Source organism: Scedosporium apiospermum (genome assembly GCF_000732125.1).
Source record: "Scedosporium apiospermum strain IHEM 14462 chromosome Unknown SEQ_SAPIO_0110, whole genome shotgun sequence".
Taxonomy (NCBI): Eukaryota; Fungi; Ascomycota; class Sordariomycetes; order Microascales; family Microascaceae; genus Scedosporium; species Scedosporium apiospermum.
In genome coordinates, this window is record NW_015971811.1 from 2,812,370 (window position 1) to 2,830,144 (window position 17,775).

A 17,775-nucleotide genomic window follows, 5' to 3' on the forward strand; every position below is an offset into this window, starting at 1 on the left:
CTCTTCACCGTTGCTACTCGCCCCGTGCTACCCCTCAATAGACGACCCTCCTCGTACACAGACGCCCGCCAGGTCCCCTCCAGAAAGACCCTTCAGAGCCTATCGCCCAGCTGCCATACCGCTCCGTACAAAGACACAGTACAAAACAATCACCGCCTCCAGAACCCAGACCCCGTGTCAGCCGCAGAATCATCTCGATCCTCACCGCAGCCATCTTCTCATTTCTGTCTTTCCAAATCTCCCTGCCTCTCACTGCTCTCAACGACATAAAACCCTCGTAATTTTCTCCTCTTTTCTTTCCCCCCCGATAATAAATTCAAAATGAAGCTGTACTACATTGGCGTAAGTACCCATTCTCCCCCCCTCTCCCACCTCGTTTATCTTCAGCATATGGGAAATAGAGAGAGAGCCATGAAGCTCGTACGGAGATAGCAAGCAGCTGACGACTTGGGGTCGCCGCGGCACGGCGAGGGGAGGGGATTAAAAAGATCATCAAAAACACGGAGAAGCCCGCCGTGCAACTCTGCAGCGCCTACGACCTGAGCGAATTCTCGCGCTGGACCAAAAATGACTATCAAAACTTCATGACCATGTTCAGCAAGACCGTGGCCGAGAGGACGAACCCCGGCCAGAGGCTCGACGTCGAAGAGCAGGGTATGTAGAAATGAATGAAGCCAAGCGTCCCTCCCCCCACCTTTCTTAACCTCCTCAGAGAGCACATTCAAAACTCACACACACACAAGGCCACACGTTCCACTGCTACGCCCGCTCAGAAGGCATCGCCGGCGTCATCATCTCAAAGGACTACCCCAAGCTTGCCGCCCACCAGATCCTCTCCAAGGTGGTCGACGAGTTCCTGGCCGACAAGTCTGCCGCCGAGATTGCTCGCGCCTCGCGGGACAATGAGCTCTCTTTCCCCGCGCTGGAGAGGTATCTCCAGACTTATCAGAACCCCTCCGAGGTGAATAGCATTGCGAATATTCAGAAGGAGTTGGATGAGACCAAGATTATCCTCCACAAGACCATCGAGAGTGTGAGTTGCTTTTTCACTCCTTTTTCAACCTTTCCTTCATCCAGTTTTAAACTCTTGAGATGGGGACTCTCCTGTAGTAGAGACGTGCTAATTGTAAGAACAGGTCCTACAACGAGGAGAGAAGCTCGATGACCTCGTGGCCAAGAGCTCCGATCTTAGTACCCAGAGCAAGATGTTTTACACCACCGCCAAGAAGCAAAACTCTTGCTGCACCCTCATGTAAAAGACACCGCACTTCTCTTTTGTCTTCCAAGAAAGCCATTCGGAGAAGAGAGAGACGTCTCGCGATTCCCCGGCTCCATCCACTCCCTCCTCTCTATCACCCAACGGATCTTCAGGAGGGAGCCTCGTTGCACACGCAAAGCCGTACGACTATTACCGCACATGCCATCCACATCTATTCGACAACCTCGATCTGATTTCCGGCATGGACGGGAAAGGGTCTACAGGAAATAATGGGGAATGGGCCGGGTTCGCTCAGATGTGATTTTTTTTTTTTTTTTTTTTTTTGGTCCTATTTTTTCTCATCGGCGAATTCGGAACCGGGTCCTGAGGATGAACATGGTGATGTAGAATCGGGAGGCAAGACGGCTCAAAGAAAGACGAGGATATTTCGGGACATCCGTAGGACGAACGGAACGGTCGTGGAGACGAAACGGGAAATCTAGGCTGGAGATGCGGGCGCGAATCAAGCAAGTACATATCACAACCCCTAATGAAATTCTTTTTCCAGGACACATGGGTTCAATTCCCATGAAAATCAAGCCAAGATATGCTAGAGATGACTTATGGTGCAGACGGAGCAGAGTTCTACAAACCCCCATATCTCGAAGCTAGATCCACGACTCATCATCACTGTCACAAATGGTCCAAGAGGAGAGAAGATATGACTCCCAAGTTGTTTTATAATCTCAACAAGACACTAAAATTTAAATCTTTTTTGGTTTTGACATCAATATTCATCTTGAAAAAAACACACGTCCCGCTCTGCCTTTCTGGACCCTTTCCCTTTCCGACATCTATATACTTGGCACACCAGACGAAGCCGAAGCTGACAAAAGGAGGGGGAGGAAAATGGCGAGAGAAAGAAAGACTCTATCTCTATCTCTCTCTCAAACAGAGGCGAGAGAGAGAGAGTGAGGGGTCGAGAAGAAAATGAAAATCAAGAAAGACGGCGTAAAAAGGTAGAGGTGATGACTGCGCAGAGCGCCCGAGAAGATGACGAAGCCATAGAGACAAAGGGGAACCCAATCCGTAAGTAACCATGCATAAAATTCGTACAATCGCTTCCGCCTCCCCCTATTCCCCTTCCGTCCAAGGCCCATACAATATCCTCTTCTGAACCCTCCACAACAAGTACGAAGCGGGACTCCGATGAAGTGAGAGAAGGGCAAAAGGGAAAAGAAAAGGAGAAAAAAAGGTCCAGATATAGACAGGCGAAGACTTATAAAAAAAAAAAGAAAGACTGAAGACAGGCATAGACGAGCCGACGCAGCCCGTCGTCGTACCCGGTATGCAGTCCGAGGAAGGAGTAAAAATGAACACCAGTAAATTGCCATTCCAACTCCACCTCCACCGTTATAGTAAAAGAGAAGAGACCAAATCCTCAAGAAAAGAAACATATCCTATCCGCTCGAAACGAATGATCGTGTCTAAACCGTCGTGGCGATGGGTCAAAGAGTACAGCATCTTCATGCTACATCGTGTTCGACCTTCCATGTCTCGTCTCGGACGTTATCGGAATTTGAAACACCTAGATTTTTTTATCGCTAGCGGTCTATTAGCTTTGGATTCGCTGTCATGGAAGAATGTTGAAAGCATGGTAGATAGGGAGGATTGCTATGCTCAAACATATTGAGCTCTTTGGCATGATTTGGGATTTGGCGGTTCGAATAGTAATTTTGAGAGCCTTCACTGGAAGCCTCGAAAATGGCGTGGAAAAACTGGGACACTGGCCCCTTAGGGATGGTCCAAAGGACCATGGTTGTCGGCCGCAGGAGACGGGCCGAGGATAACGATAACCACAGACCGAGTTCGCTGCGACTCAAAGGAAGAAGAAAATTCCCTTACCCGGCCACGTCTGGCATTTACCTGCTCCTGTTGCATGTATGCCATGTTTTGCATGCCTCCTCCCATTCCGCCGTAGTTGTTATATCCGCCCATCCCGGGCGCCGCTCCCGCAATCCCGAAGCCGGGGGGAGGCGCGAAAGTCGACTGGCTAGGTCCTAGTTGTTGAGGTGGCTGAACACCCGGTGGCGGTATGGGTCCACCGTTCGGGATGGTCTGGTTGCGGTATTGGTCCAGAGACGGGCTGGGAGAGCTGAAACCATTGTAGCCCGCCTGCATAGGTGGGAAAAAGTTGTTGGCGGGAGGGTTAGCCCGAGGTAGCATGCCCTGCTGGAACGGGAGAGGAGGCATGTTCATCGATTGCGTGGGGAGTTGGCCATTTCCTCCCTGAGGATAAATAGGAGGAGGCTGGTTAGACAGCGTAGGGAATGGCTGGAGACCTGCATCCGAAACCTCGGCGCGTTGGTTGTTATAGCCCACGTCGTAGCCCTGGCCGTTGTTAGAGGCCCCAGAGTGCGGGTTGTAGAACTGTTTGTTACCTCCGTGCGGGGCAGGTCCATGATGATGGTGGTGGTTCGCGCCACGTGAGGCAGGCCTTTGGCGGTGTTCGCTCGAGTTACCACTGGAACCACCATGATCACGGCTGTTTCCTCCGCTACCCGAGGCCCGAGTAGAAAGGCCGACCTCATCCATTAAGCGCTTGTAACCCTGGTTAGGCTGGGCCTTGATGCGGACCAAGACACTCTTGACGGTCTCGACAACCTGAGTACGGATGCTATCGTCGAAGAAGGGAGTGGTGAGAACCTTGAAGATGAGGGTTGCTCCACAGGAGTGGTCATTAAGAATGGACTCCAGTACGTGGTCGTTGGGTGAGAAGAAGAGCGCTTTGAGAATGACATCGCGGGCCTCGATTTCCGTCTTCTGGTTAATAACCTTCAACACGGTCAAGTAAGCGACCTTGTGGGTGCACAGATGCACAAGATGAGGCACTAGTTGAGGTGCGAGGACGGTTCGTCGGTAGGGGAATGTGCAGGTATCTAGGAACCAAGTCAAGAGGAGGGCGCCGTTCGCATTGGTGGCCAGCTGCACGCTATGGACGGCAATGGCCGCCGCGAGCATCCTCTGCTGATCCTTGCTGGCGTGGTGGCTTTCCAGACAGGCACGCATTGCCCTAGCGCCGAAGCGGCCCTGGGCAGTCTCCCACATCTTGCTAAGCATCGTCTCGAAAATGAAGTCGTTGTACGGCTGACCAAACTTCAGGCATCCCTGAAGAACGTAGTTGCCGTACTGGTCGAGGAAGAGGGGAACGGTGTACGGGCGGAGGTGTTCGACGATCAGAGACATCTGATGTGGAGTCTTACAAACATCGATAATCTTCTGCGCGGCCCAAGTACCATTCTTGTGCACGCCAATCTCGGCCATATGGGGGGCGATCTCGGCAAGCATCGCATCTCGGACCTCGTCACTACAGTGCTCAAAGAGTTTTTGGATGACAGTGTTTCCAAGGTAGTCAGAAGATAGCTCGGCAATCTCGGGGAGCATCTCAATGGCAATCGCCTCAATCTCGCTCTGGGACAGGCTCTGATTATCAATCTTCTTCCGAATGTCTCTCAACTTAGGCGCATCATGGACTCGAGTGTGCGACGGCTCGCCAATCGGGGGAATTTCGTCGACAAAGGTGCTGTACTCGATCGCAGACATGACGTTGCTGGAGATTCGGTACCTGTCCTCCTCGCTGGCGCCGAATTGCTTCACAATCTCGAGTATCTCCGTGACCATCTCCTTGAGGGGACGGACTGTGGGGGAGACGTCAAGGCCTTGGGCCCCGGTGCCGGAAGCCCCCTTGGGTGTGCCTGCGCCGGCTCCCCCACTGCCCTGAGCCCCTCCATCCTGCCCCTTGCCGAACGGGTCGGGACTAGGAGAGGGATAGAGGCCGTCATGGCCCGGCGTATTCGAGGCCGACGCGGGCTTTGCGAAGTTAATGCGAACGCAACCAGATCCAGGGAATATCTCCTTGCCGTTGAGGCTGTTACGCGCGGCTATAGCACTCTCCACACGGTCGTAGTTCACGAACCCACAGTTCTTGTGTGTGAGGACCCTAACAGACATGATAGAACCGAAAGGCTTGAAAATTTCATTGAGAGTCGAAGTCGTCGTAGACGTGGGAATACTTCCCAACCAGAGGGCACTTGTCGGGCCCTCGAGTCCAGGCGAGTCATCGGCGCCGAGAAGAGCAGCGTTCCGGCTGCTAGACCTGCCAATTGCCAGGCCAGCAACGGCCTGAGGCAGATCGTCGAAGTCCTTCTCATCCGGCAGACGAATTTCGGTGGGGATAATGGAGCCAGGTATCGCACCCTGATTGCTAGACAAATACGTGTTCATGAGACGGCTTCCGGGGGTATCCAAGACGCCCGCGGTTCGGGCACGGGGTCGGCTAAGAGATGCCTGGCTAACAAAGGCTTGGACTGCCATGTTATGGTTATGGATGGCAGCATTCGTAGCTGCGAGCTGATCCTGGAGTTGCGCAACGGCAAAGTGGGCGTCATATGCGTGGACGCTGCCTTCATATTCATCATCCTCTTCGTCGTCATACTTGTCCTTGTTGTTCACGGAGTACGACCTGAAACGGTTGGCCCGAGCGAACGAATTGAGGTACGGGGTAGCGAGCTGTGCACGTGGAGGCTGAGGAGTCTCAGCAAGGCCCAGATAATCTAGGGTTCTCATATGAACGTCGCTGTCTCCGGTACCATCTCGGGAGAACGCAGACTGGGCAGGAGAGCTTGGGCCGTTGGACCCGATGCTCGCAATGCTCGCAAGAGTCGCGCCTCGCTCGCGAGTGACTCCAGGATTCCAGGCACTGCTGAAGAGAGACGGCCCGAAGGGAGAATTTGTGCCGGGGAGAGCTCCGAAGGGGCTGCGTTGAGGAAGGGAGCCGGCCCGCAGGCGGGAAAGGAGAGTGCTGGAGGTCGCGGCTACGCCTGCTCCGGAAGGGTCGAGGCTAGGCGATGGCGATTTGAAGTGTGTCTCGGCGGGAATGGGTCGAGACGCTGTAGGTACTAGCCCCGCTACACCAAGAAGCCCATTGCCTGCACCACCACCCGGCGAAAACCTGGAAGGTACTGTGCCGGCACGGGCGCGTCGGGTCTGCGGCAGGGCGGCTTCCTGGGAAGAGGGGAGTTGGGCAAAGTCCGGAAACCCGTCGGTCGGCGACTCAGGAATGTTCTCACGAAGAGGTGTCGAGTTACCGCTCGTAGGTGGGCCGCCCCAGGGGTTTACTGGCAAGCCAGGAACGCCTTCTTGGGCTTGTATCTCTCGGGCTCTATTAACAATCGTAGATTAGCCTCGGATCGCAGCCATACAGAAGAAATTGCGAACTAGAAGAGAAACAGAAAAGGGAGTGGGTTCATCTACCGTTTGGGATACAACCTGCTTGAGGCACCCATCTCAAGAGACGGGGAGCCAGCGCCGGATCGTGTCGGGTTCTGCATCTTGCCAGAGCCGACAGCACCAGGCGACAGGCCGAAGGGTGATCGTAGCGAGGTGCCACTGGTGGGCTCGTTGGGGGAATGGCTCGTCGCAGGCGATGTCGAGCGACCTTGTGATGCGATCGAGGACTGGGAGGAGTAGCCAAAGGCTAAGTGATCGGATCTAGAAGTTGACATTATCAATTACTTGGCGGGCCGCATGGGATAGGACGACGAATTGGCGTAAAAATCCCGTCTCGGTATGCTAGCCGAATGTATAGGTATCGGTATCTAGGCGAGATGATGGAAGATGCAGTGTTGTGTGGTCTCTCTCTTGTCTAACGGGAGTCGATGGAAATTGATTCGGTCTGGAGCGGAAAAGAGGCTGAAGGACAGCTAGGAGAGAGCCGACGATGGCAAGGCGAAATAATGCGAAGGAGCGTTTCGGTCCGAGATGATGGTCGCAAAGAGGAAGCGGTGTTGGTGGTTCGATTATAGTCAAGGGCAAAATTCACTATTCGGAGGATTTCAAGGTCCAGGGTCGAACTAGCCCATAAGCCGAGCAAAGGAGAGAACCTGCCAGATTCACAGCACAAGAAGGAAGAACTTCAGTCTGTGAGACCGTGGAAGGCAGCTAGAAGAGTGTCTTTCCAAGCCAAACTAATAAGGAAATCTGAAATGTATCAATGGTTTGGCAGTCCTCATGGGAGCTTCCAGGACTCCTCTGATGGGCTCAGGTCCTGTAGGGTCGTTTCACGTTTCGCTAGATTTTCTCTTCCTCCCAGAGGCCAAAAGCAAGGCAAAGAATAAATAATATGTTGACAGGAGAAAAAAGAAAATAATATGATAGATGTAAGGTTAAAAAAAAGATTTATAATGAATATACAGGCATCATTAGAAGAAGAAACAGTCGATGCAGATGAGCCTGGGGAAGAAGAGGGAGTAACAAAAAAAAAGACTTGCGGGTGAAGAAGGAGTGAAAGGTGGATTGCGCAACAGCCTAGGAGAAAGGATATCAGGGATTCAAAAATGAAGTAGTGTGTAAGATGTTTGGTGGGGAAGGCGATGGCATTTGCATGGGCTTGGGCTTGGGTCAAGGTGGATTTTGGGAGAGGTGAATTGAAAATTTGGGGGCAGAAAGAGGACAGGATGGCTCCTGCCGGGTACCTTCTCCGTACCTGCCCATTTGGCCCATTCCTCGACGCCAGCTGCCACTCAAGTCTTCGGGGAGGACCATGTACGAACTAGTAGTACGAAGTACTTGGATGGGTACCACAGGATTCCGGCTTCGATCACATTCGTATGAAGTATTACTTCGTAATAGCGGTACAAGCACGCATCGGACCTCTTTTCCCAGCACAAAGCTTCGTACCCTATCCAGGAACTACCAAGACAAGTACGGCCCTACCATCAGGTACTTCGTACATTCATCCTTGGCTCCTTGGAGGATTGGACGCATCCAAATCTATCCAGACACCGGGCAGGACATCAATTGATGGAAATGGCGTCAGGTGAAACGGGGAATGGAGCTTTGCTTCAGTTTTTAGGGGCACCAGCGGGGAAACAGCCGAGTGTGGAGCCCGCGACTGTGCTGTGTTGGCCACGACCGAATCTCACTTGATGGATCAATTGATATGAATGGATAATCTTCTCTCACCCGCTCCTGGCGTATGAGAGTTGTACGCCCTGACTCCGTACTTCGTACTCACGAATTCGTTCTCGCCAATCATCGAGTCTTCCGTCCGATTTAGCATCAATTTGCTTGATAACTCACTTCGCCAGATGTCGCCCAGGATGACGCAGCTTTTTTTTTTTTTTAACACTACATCTTCGGGACTTAGCTGTCTTCATAGATATATTCACTCTCCATCGACCATCATCTTGCATTAGGTCATCTTAGCTCGCTACCCATTGATATTAACCCGTATCATTCTCAGCATGGAATATCGCAAATTTATATGCAGAGTATCTGGGGGAACAGACCCAGGAGCTTCGTTCGTCTGTCCAAAGTAATCAGACTGCCCTTGCTCGCGAAGAGACTGGTGACATTGCATCTACGTGATACATCAGCCCCTCAGAGGAAAATCAGTACTGTGTAGGAGGGGGAAAGAAAATCCAGTGCAGGGACTGGTCAGGCCGGGCGTTAGTCACAAAAGGCCAAGGCAGTGACCGAAGCTCTTCCCGGATCCATCTGTATCTGTAGATGGCTCTTTCAGGCAGAGTCGAGGTTCCAAGACGACAAAACGGTGGTTGATCTGCGAAGACCAAATCCAATTGCACCCCTTATGCCCCACAGCTACCTATGTACGCATCTGAACATTCGTCACAATCCCTTTCTGCAAGTCCTTCCGTATTCCAGTAGTGTACAAATCGGCCGAGCCAACCTGCGCTGTGACGACGCAAAGGTCTGGGCGATTGGCCAGGCCTGACAAACCACAGCCGTGTGTGCCTTGCAGCGAGAGCTCAACCATTCTTCTCCCTGTACTAAGAGGAGATGAAGTACCAGCAAGAGTAACACTTCATCGTTTGGAAGCGACTTGACTGATCAAGGGACCAGCAGAATACTTCGTACATACAGCAAGGAATGCCGGCAGTGCGTAGTGTACCGTTCGCACTCCCTTTCCCTGTTCCCCGGATTCTGAGAGCACGCCCAGACAGAGGTTTTGCTTGAGTGGACCCACCATGTTTCAAAGGCAGGCCAGGAAGCATAAGGCAGGATTTATTCGAGAAGCTCGTACCTAAGCTGTCCCCTGCTAAGGCTCAGATCAACCGATCATCAATGGATCCAAGGATGTGAGTTGCTTATTGCCTGTCCTCCCTCTTCGCGAGCGAACTCTGGGAAGTCTGTCCCCGCTGAACACAAAGTGCTTACGTTGCTCAAGTTCAATTTGATGTTCTGTAGCCCTAAGTGAGAGACTCTACGAAGCACTCGACTACTCGACAACAGTAGAGAAACTTGATTAGTGCTTCAAAGGCCAACACGACGGAGCGGCATCCTAGGCAAATGGGAAGGGCTCAACAGGCCAACCAGCCGCTTTATTAACATGCGGAGTGGTTTTCTGGTTGATCGAATTGAAGAGAGATTAACCAGGTTACCGAACATCCAATTGTTGCCAACACCCCCTATCCAGCTCTTCCCCCCTTTTTCCCAGGGCTTACATTTCTTTTGCCAACAAGTTGGCTCTGCATATAATCTAGCGGAATCGCACGCTCTTACCAGTTGATGGGGCCAGCCTGTCTGGTGATTCGAAAGCCTCAGAATGAATACAAGTGCCCCTCGTTGGATGTTTCTCTGTATTATGTATAAGCCGATGCACATAATTTCATACTCAGGAGCGCAGTTATGCCCAATCAAAGCCCTTCCGTCCCTATCACAGAGCTCCATCATCTGAAAGCGGAAAAGCGCAATTAGAGACCACGCCTGCGGGTAGGGATCCTGAAACATCGCGTTAACTTGCCCTCCATGACGGCGCCCTCTGTCAGACGGCGTCAACAAGGACGCCCAAGACATTGATTCAATTGACCCCGTTCTGAGCACCCTATTGGCAGTCAACGGATGCGCCATCCGTCGACCTGCCCCGCCTGTTTTCTTGTGAGTACGTGGCTCGCTGCTCTTCCATAGATCAGAGTTGGGGTGGAGATACACTAAGATGGCAATAGGATGGACACAATTTCTACATTGTTCGCGCAAGCCGAAGATTTAGAAAATGGAAGATATTTTCTCATACTGCCAGTAGTCGGAATGCCATGCTCTCTCCACCTCGACGCCAGGATCCCCACTGTTGCAATTCCAGCCTCGTTGTCTCACAATTCCGCCATAGCATCAGGGAGCTATCGTGTCGAGTGTGCCTTCGTAACAGGTAGGTCGGTGCTGTTTTCAGCACACCCAGGCTCCTTTAGAAGGTACGAAGCCATCGCCTCAGCCGTTTAGGCCTGAGCCAGGCGAACCAAGTGAAAATCCAGGGCCACTTTGTGCGACCTTTTGTCTGTCGCGCCACCTCTCGACATGCCTCAAGCTATTTCTCGGGGGAGGAATGTTGGATTTCTTGGGCTTTGTATGTCTCGATCCACGATATGTAAATAGGTAGATTTTTACCATGTATAAACTGAATGGGGCTTGATTCTATTCTCTCAAGAGCCCGACAACCTGGACTCCTTCTACCTACTGCAGTAAATCGACGGCTGGAGACTCCAGTCCCCTCTATTGGATATCTATCTTTAGGGACCAGTGGCCAATTCTTGGGAACTGCGTCCTCAGAAAGCGGCGGGGAGTGATTGGATCGCACGCCCTGGACAAGGGACTTAAAGCAGCCCAGAGCTAGACTCGGAAGAAGGCACTCCCCCCTGAGATACTCGACATTCCCGCTGGTCATAGTCATACCTAGCAGAGGGCGACTGCTACTTTGGGAGGTCGGCATATAATTCCAGGTGCCCTAGCATGTTTCATCTCGTGTTGGGGCACGGGGGGTGAATGCTCTCGATATTTCCAGGGGCAGGGGCAAGCGCATCTTCTGGTCAAGCTTTTACTACGTAATACTAACAGAGTCGGAACGTCATACTTCGAAGGGTATTAATAGCAGACTCCGGGCAAGATTATTTTTGGGTTCAACTTTCATCCTTGGCCGGGGAAGAAGAGAAAGATTTTAGTTGTTCTCCACGTAATACCCAAAGAGAGCACCAAGAGACGGCCCACTATCTAAACTCCACTGATTCTCTGTTCCTTCGATCATGAAGATATAATTAGTCGGGCGCCTGATCTAAACCTTCCCCAGCCGATGCGGGGACCGGATGCAATACCCGAATCGACCGGGCTGGCTAGAGTTGGGAGTCCAATGACTTGGAATGCCTTTTCAAGATTCCGGACTCGGTATTTCTGCCCGGCTCTTTACACATACCCGCCAACCTGTTACTTCACCGTTGCATATTCTCTCTTGACTCGTGAGCGAGGTCGTCAGTGAAAATTACGGTGTAATTGCATCCGATACCCCCCCTGGGAAGTGCTGGTTTGATCCGAGCCATCTGATAATATTGGATCATCAGCTCCAGTGGTCTCCTTTCTCAGTGCTGCCAATATACTGTAGGAGATGCGGCAGGGCTGGGCACGACTTACAGGGAACGCGACGGTTGTGATCCTTGACTATACCACGCCCACTTAAGGTTTCCTACGCTAGCTGCCATAAACGGGATGTTTACCTGATTCAACAGAGGTTGCGTTGGGGAAGGCTACGAAGCATGCTGGGTTCAGGAAATATATCTACCGATGAAAGTGTGATTTATTCCAGTTCACGTACGATCAGTGCGACATTCTTCGGCTCCGTGCCCCCCCCCCCCCCCCCCCCCCCCCCCCCCCCAAATTTCAGCTCCAGCGTCCCAGCCGTATGGCCTGGCATTCGGAAGTTTTCAGTCATGTCCCATCGTTGTTGAGCTGCCAAGACTGATACACACCCGATCAATAGACGGGGAAGGCGAGGAACATTCCGCGAGTGTGAGTGAATTTAGGTTCAGTTGACGAGAGCTCGGGTAGCTTGTGTCTTCGGAAACCCAAACCCTGCTTCAATTCAATGTTTGTACAAGGTGCAATATTAATACGCGGAGGCCAAAAAAGAGGAATCTCATTGAAGCCTGGGTTGGAGCACGGAATGGCGCTTTGGTGATCGATCTGCATCATTACCTAATAAGAATGAGCCGGTGATGCGTCCAGTTCTAATGTCTGTCCAGGTCAAGACCAAGGCAATTGTGTTGCCGTGGAAGGAGACACTTGGCATCATCGATCTGGCATCTTCAAAGCATTATTACCTTAATGATATTAATACCCTTTTAACACGTCGGAAAGTCGACAGGCCCTAGTAATTTTCGGCCCTTCATCTGCGCCACTATGAGCTCTCATCACGAGAGTCGCCTTGACCACCACGCAGGCTCTCATCCCTCGTCCTCATCATGATCCTCGGGCTCATAAACTCCGTCGACTGCCTTGTGTTCTGTATCTTCCTCGCCATTCATCTAATCTGTACCGTTGGCTTCTGGCGGACGACTCGACATGCCCTCAGAGCCGTTCCTTTCCTAGGTATGAACTTTAGCCTCTGGAATTTGAACCCGACGTTGACATTGTGTAGTAATTGATATCCCTTCGCTGCTTATCCGGCGTGCATTGGTTTCTCTGGGCATAAATACTCCTGCTCCCGATGCTTTCACTCTCTCAGCATCTGTCTTCGAGGTCATTGCTGTGCAATGTACTCGTTGGGCCCACGTGAATCTACCTCTTGATATCTTGAGGGCCTTCTTCCACGAGAATGTGACAATTCCATTCATAAGATTCCGCATGTTTCGCCACTTATATTTCCGTTACCCCGTCTCCTGTAAACATTATGAAGACAATGAGGCTACACCGCCGATCAAGGGGTTCTGGATTAGGGAAGACCCCAAGCAGGATCCCGATATCGTAGTATATTATATCCATGGTGGGTGTGTTCCGGAATCTCTGTCTGCTGGTGGCAATGGATAGTCTAACAAAGGTAATAGGCGGGGGTTTTGTCATGGGCTCCCCTTCGTTTAACCTCGAATACCTAATGGCTCTGCATTCTATGCTCAGAAAGACCTTCGAAAACCCCGCCATATTCGCAATCGAATACACGCTCGTCCCCACCGCGCAGTACCCAACCCAGCCTCACGAAGTTCTCAACGGCTATGCTCAGGTGCTACATGTCGCCAAATCCAAGGACATCATCTGTCTCATGGGCGACTCGGCTGGGGGAACACTGGCCTTAACTCTCCTTAGAGATCTCAAAACCCAACAGGCGAAGCACCTAGACATCTTAGACCAGCTACCAGCATTGGTGATCTTAATTTCCCCCTGGGTCACTCTGGTATCCGACAATCACCAAGAATCTGCGAGTGACTACGTCTCGGTCAGTCGACTCCACCAATTCGCTCAGCTCTACGCACCGGACAAGATGCGAGGCGGAGTATTAGACAAAGCATCACCTGCTTCCATGATTCGCCACAATTGGAAGGCACATACCCCGAAGTTCGGCTACATCGTTTGGCAAGGAGAGGACGAGGTGCTGGCAAAAGATATATCGGCCATGATACATCACTTGATGGAGTTAGGAGTACCGATCCACGTGGAAAAGCGTCCTGCAGGGAGCCGGAGTCTCCATGTTTGGCCAATAATCTCTTTCTTTCTTGGTGGTAATCAGGAAAGGCGGTTGGAGGAAATGCGAGTCCTCGCTCATGCTATCACTCAGGTCATGTATAATGCCGAGGACTCTTGAATCTTGGCCTGGAATCGCAACTGTTTCTCTAAATACCCATTTGCACTTTCGAGGTATGATCACTTGCATTTCTAGACAGTATGAGATAGAGGCAGAGCAAAGTAGACAGGCTGTAGCCTAAAGGCACATAACTTGAGGCATCTGCAATTATCTAAGACAAACCGTTCTTGATCAATGGTAGTAAAGAAGTTCTAGGCAGCTATGGGCTTCTCTCAGTCATACACAAAAGGGGAAAGGGGCCGACGAAAAGAAAGAAAGAAAGAAAGGTGAATAAAAAAAGCACGCCCTCTTGTCAGTTGCTCCTCAGCCATCAAGTCATGTCAGATTAGATCAAGTAAAACCGTCAACGGCACCCCACCCCGGGAGAACCCAGAGCGAAGCGCTCGGTTTCGTTCCCTAGGTAGGTATCTCGTGCCTCGGGCGAAAACGTTTATAAGCTCTATACGTTTGTTCATCATCACCCATGACTTGAGCATGACGGGAGGAGACCTTGGTTGACATGTCGGTAGGTGTGCTCAAGGTTAAAGCCTGCTCACCTCAGAGGCTCTTTGTTTGTACACTTCGAAGCACCAATAAATCAGCTTCCTGCTCAAGGAACAGAGCAGGCCGTCGGCACGTAGAAACCGAAAGATGGCAAACGAAAGTGTGTCAGAGCTAGGCAGCAGGCTCCATCCGGTCCGAGCTGAGTCCATTAGGGTATGGGCGAAATCCGTCGGGTTAAAGTGAGGAAATATGAGATGCGCAACGACTCATCTGCTACTAGTCGAAGGCGCCGAGGAATGGTTATTCAATTATGTTGTCACATCGCTGGATGCTCGGAGAAGCCATCAATTCGATGGGTGATGTCGAGTCAGTGAAGGTTTTGGAGGGGGACCACGTGAAATTACTGAGGCTTGATTGATGGTACATTGTACATCATCGCAGAGCTTGATTTTGTGCGTGGGCGCTGACAATGTTATTGCAGGGTCTCTGTACCTCCATGTCAAGTACACAAAGTACTTCGTACACGGTTTTCATCATGTCAATGTTGGCAATTGGCAGGAAGGGTGGGGTAGGGTTAAGGAAAGAAGCAAGCGCAACAGAGATGTGGCGTTTCTGATGCTACAATTGTACTTAGCCAAATCAGGAAAGAGGCAGCTGTGCACCCCTGCTGTCTGTTTGGAGAGGAGGGGCAACCGCGTCGCGCATATAAACGACCAAGCATCCCACCCAATCTGGACCGATCCGCATTGTGCCAACGCAATTAGACTGCTAACATCCGTTAGTACCCACCATGCTAGGCACAGTTACACGCTAACGATTCTTAACATACTCTCTCGCCGCCTCGCTCGCTTTGCGCACCTCTCCATCTCTTCAGGTTGTTTGATCTTGAGCCATCTGTCACGCTTCTTCCTTGTGCTGGGCGAGCCTGCATGACCCATTCCATCCACCCAGGAGCACCACGACGCATTTATCGAGTTGCTCTCCTCAGCCCTACCATTTACCCTGCAGCACAAGTGTGATCTCATCATCTCGTCTGCGGCGCTTGACCATCAGACTCAAGATCTTACAGATTCAGTCTGTCACCCTGCCGTTATCCAGGAACATCAGCTCGTTTCAACCCTAGAAACTGGCTGTCTATTTATTCCCTCTCATCTATCTATCGAAACAAACCGACCGCTCGCGGCCTGATCAACTTTGCAAATGTCGGACTTATCAATGTGTCGGCCTCTTTCACTCTCGGATTCTTACTCATAAAGGAACTGCCTGGTGCTCGTTCAATATCTGGCCTGTCCTTTGCTTCTCTTTGCGTCGACTTGCGACTTCAGCCTCCTTTCATCAATATTTAGTCCTTTCCCCCCCTCCAATCTCATTTGCATATACATACCTTTTAATTACCTCTCAAACCGACGCGACTCGCGTCTCTTAACCAACTGAAACATCAATATCCAACGAGCGACTCGAAACGGCCCCCAAGTTGCTGGGGACTCGAGCTTATACCGAAGCTACCCCACTATCACCCGTCAGGGCTGGCTGGCTGGCCGGGCCAACAACACTGCAACCCCGTCAGCCTGTTCGACGCGCATCAACCTCAAAATCCTGCCGGCGACCCTTTATTGGTTATCCAAGACAAAGGAATACGTCACGTACTTCTTTTTTCTCTATTATCCAGCTTGGTATTTTCTTCATTGTCATTTGGCGTCGGGAAGCCCTAGAACGACTCGACGATTTGGCACTAGCAAGCCACGCTTTATCCACGCCTGGGGCGGACACCAACAATCAAATAATACACGCCAACTCAATCAGGACTAATATTTGCATTGTGCATAGCACCTGCCTGCACAGCACAGCGCGCTGATTGATTGAATATAATTAACCCACACTGACCATGGCCATGGCGGGAAACGAGGACACCAGCTACGTCCCCAAATCCCCAGATTTTTCTTCCTTTCTCGCCCAGCTTCCTCCAGCTCCTAACAACATCCCTCTTCTCGACAACCACACCCGACAGTCTGGTTACGATCAATTCCAATACCAACACTACCAACAGCAACCTGTCGGATCCTATCAATTTCCCACCAGTTCGGTATCGAGTCCTGCATACACCCAGGCTGCACCAGGAGGACCTGCGCCACAACTGCACCACCAATACGCCCAGAACAAACACGACTACCAACACGAACAACACCAGCACTCGCCCCAATTTCAACCCCACCCGCCCACTTCTACCATTCAAGGTCAACCTGCCCTCTACGGTCACGGAGCCTATCCTATAAATCCCGTTCAGCAGCAACACCAACAGCACCAGCAACAGGAACAACACTTCAACCACCACGACCCTCACTTCCAACAACACCCACAATATTCTCCTCCTGGGACCTACACCGCTCCGCTGCAACAACACGTCCATATTTCGTCTTATCCCCAGGCCTACGCAAATCCTCAGTTACCTAGCGGTTCGGTCCCGCCCAATCAACAAACGGAAAATATGCCTCCTCGACGACGAGCCGCGCAGCCTGCCATTCAGGCCCCCGTCATCGAACCCTCTCCCGTCCGGACCAAGTTCCCTACCGCCAGGATCAAGAGGATTATGCAGGCGGACGAAGAAGTGGGCAAGGTTGCTCAGCAAACCCCAATCGCTGTTGGCAAGGCCCTGGAGCTCTTCATGATCTCGATGGTTTCCAAGAGTGCCGACGTGGCTAAGGAAAAGGGCCAAAAGCGAGTGACTGCACAGATGTTGAAGCAAGTTGTCGAGACGGATGAACAGTTTGATTTCCTCCGGGACATCGTCGGCAAGGTGGAAGTCGGTGAGGAAAAGACGAAAAACTCGAGGGTCAAGGGAGAATCCGATAGCGACGAGGAGGTCCCAGAGCCCAAGCGAAGGGGAAGGGGTGGCGGCCGCAAGAAGAGAACTGCCTAAACTACGCTCTTGTTGGCGTCATCACTGACGGCTCGGAATCCTTTTTCTCCTCTTCAAAAATGACTCAGCGTTACGTTTGGCGTTTGGGGTGGGTTCGGTGGACTTTGAACATGCATATTCTGTGTGTACCGGCGTTGGGGAGTATATTAGCCAGCCTGAGGCTTCATGTGGTTCTAACTGTCTCACCAAGCAGAACAGTACAGTCCCACGCGGGAGTCTCCGGTTGCACTTAGATATCCACAAACTCTTCGAATACATATATCCCAGCTCGGTTCACAGAGCCCTACTACAGGATGATGATTATTGGTCCTTTTACTCCAATCGTGCCCTATTAGTCGCTCAAGCTTGGGTGGAGCTTTGAACAATCTTGCCCTGTCTCCCCACCTCCTTTCTGTGTAGCCCAACGATGTGAAGACGTTTTCCCGCTGTGTCAAGCCTAAGCTTTGAAAAATGCGTAGCCGTTAGACCCTGAGATATTTTTCTGAGTAGGAGACTGGAACATGGTCTCGCATGTCTAGATTTCGGTTGCACGAAGTACTA

General features: G+C 51.5%; 2 protein-coding genes and 2 pseudogenes across 2 annotated transcripts; 3 read left to right on the forward strand and 1 right to left on the reverse strand.

Annotated features, from left to right (window-relative positions):
* Positions 1–321: 321 nt before the first annotated feature.
* Positions 322–1,256, forward strand: SAPIO_CDS7710 (uncharacterized protein; the record flags this gene model as incomplete). Its single annotated transcript, XM_016789519.1, has 4 exons — positions 322–342; positions 489–654; positions 744–1,033; positions 1,137–1,256. The coding sequence occupies 4 exons, from the start codon at positions 322–324 to the stop codon at positions 1,254–1,256; spliced, it is 597 nt and encodes a 198-aa protein (XP_016641346.1).
* Positions 1,257–2,992: 1,736 nt separating this feature from the next.
* SAPIO_CDS7711 (uncharacterized protein) lies at positions 2,993–6,762 on the reverse strand (the record flags this gene model as incomplete). The annotated part of the gene is made up of 2 exons (XM_016789520.1): positions 2,993–6,419; positions 6,527–6,762. 2 exons carry the CDS (start codon positions 6,760–6,762, stop codon positions 2,993–2,995), a joined length of 3,663 nt encoding a protein of 1,220 aa, XP_016641347.1.
* Positions 6,763–13,097: 6,335 nt separating this feature from the next.
* On the forward strand, positions 13,098–13,835 carry SAPIO_CDS7712 (annotated as a pseudogene; the record flags this gene model as incomplete).
* A 2,368-nt stretch (positions 13,836–16,203) lies between these two features.
* SAPIO_CDS7713 lies at positions 16,204–17,235 on the forward strand (annotated as a pseudogene; the record flags this gene model as incomplete).
* Positions 17,236–17,775: the final 540 nt, after the last annotated feature.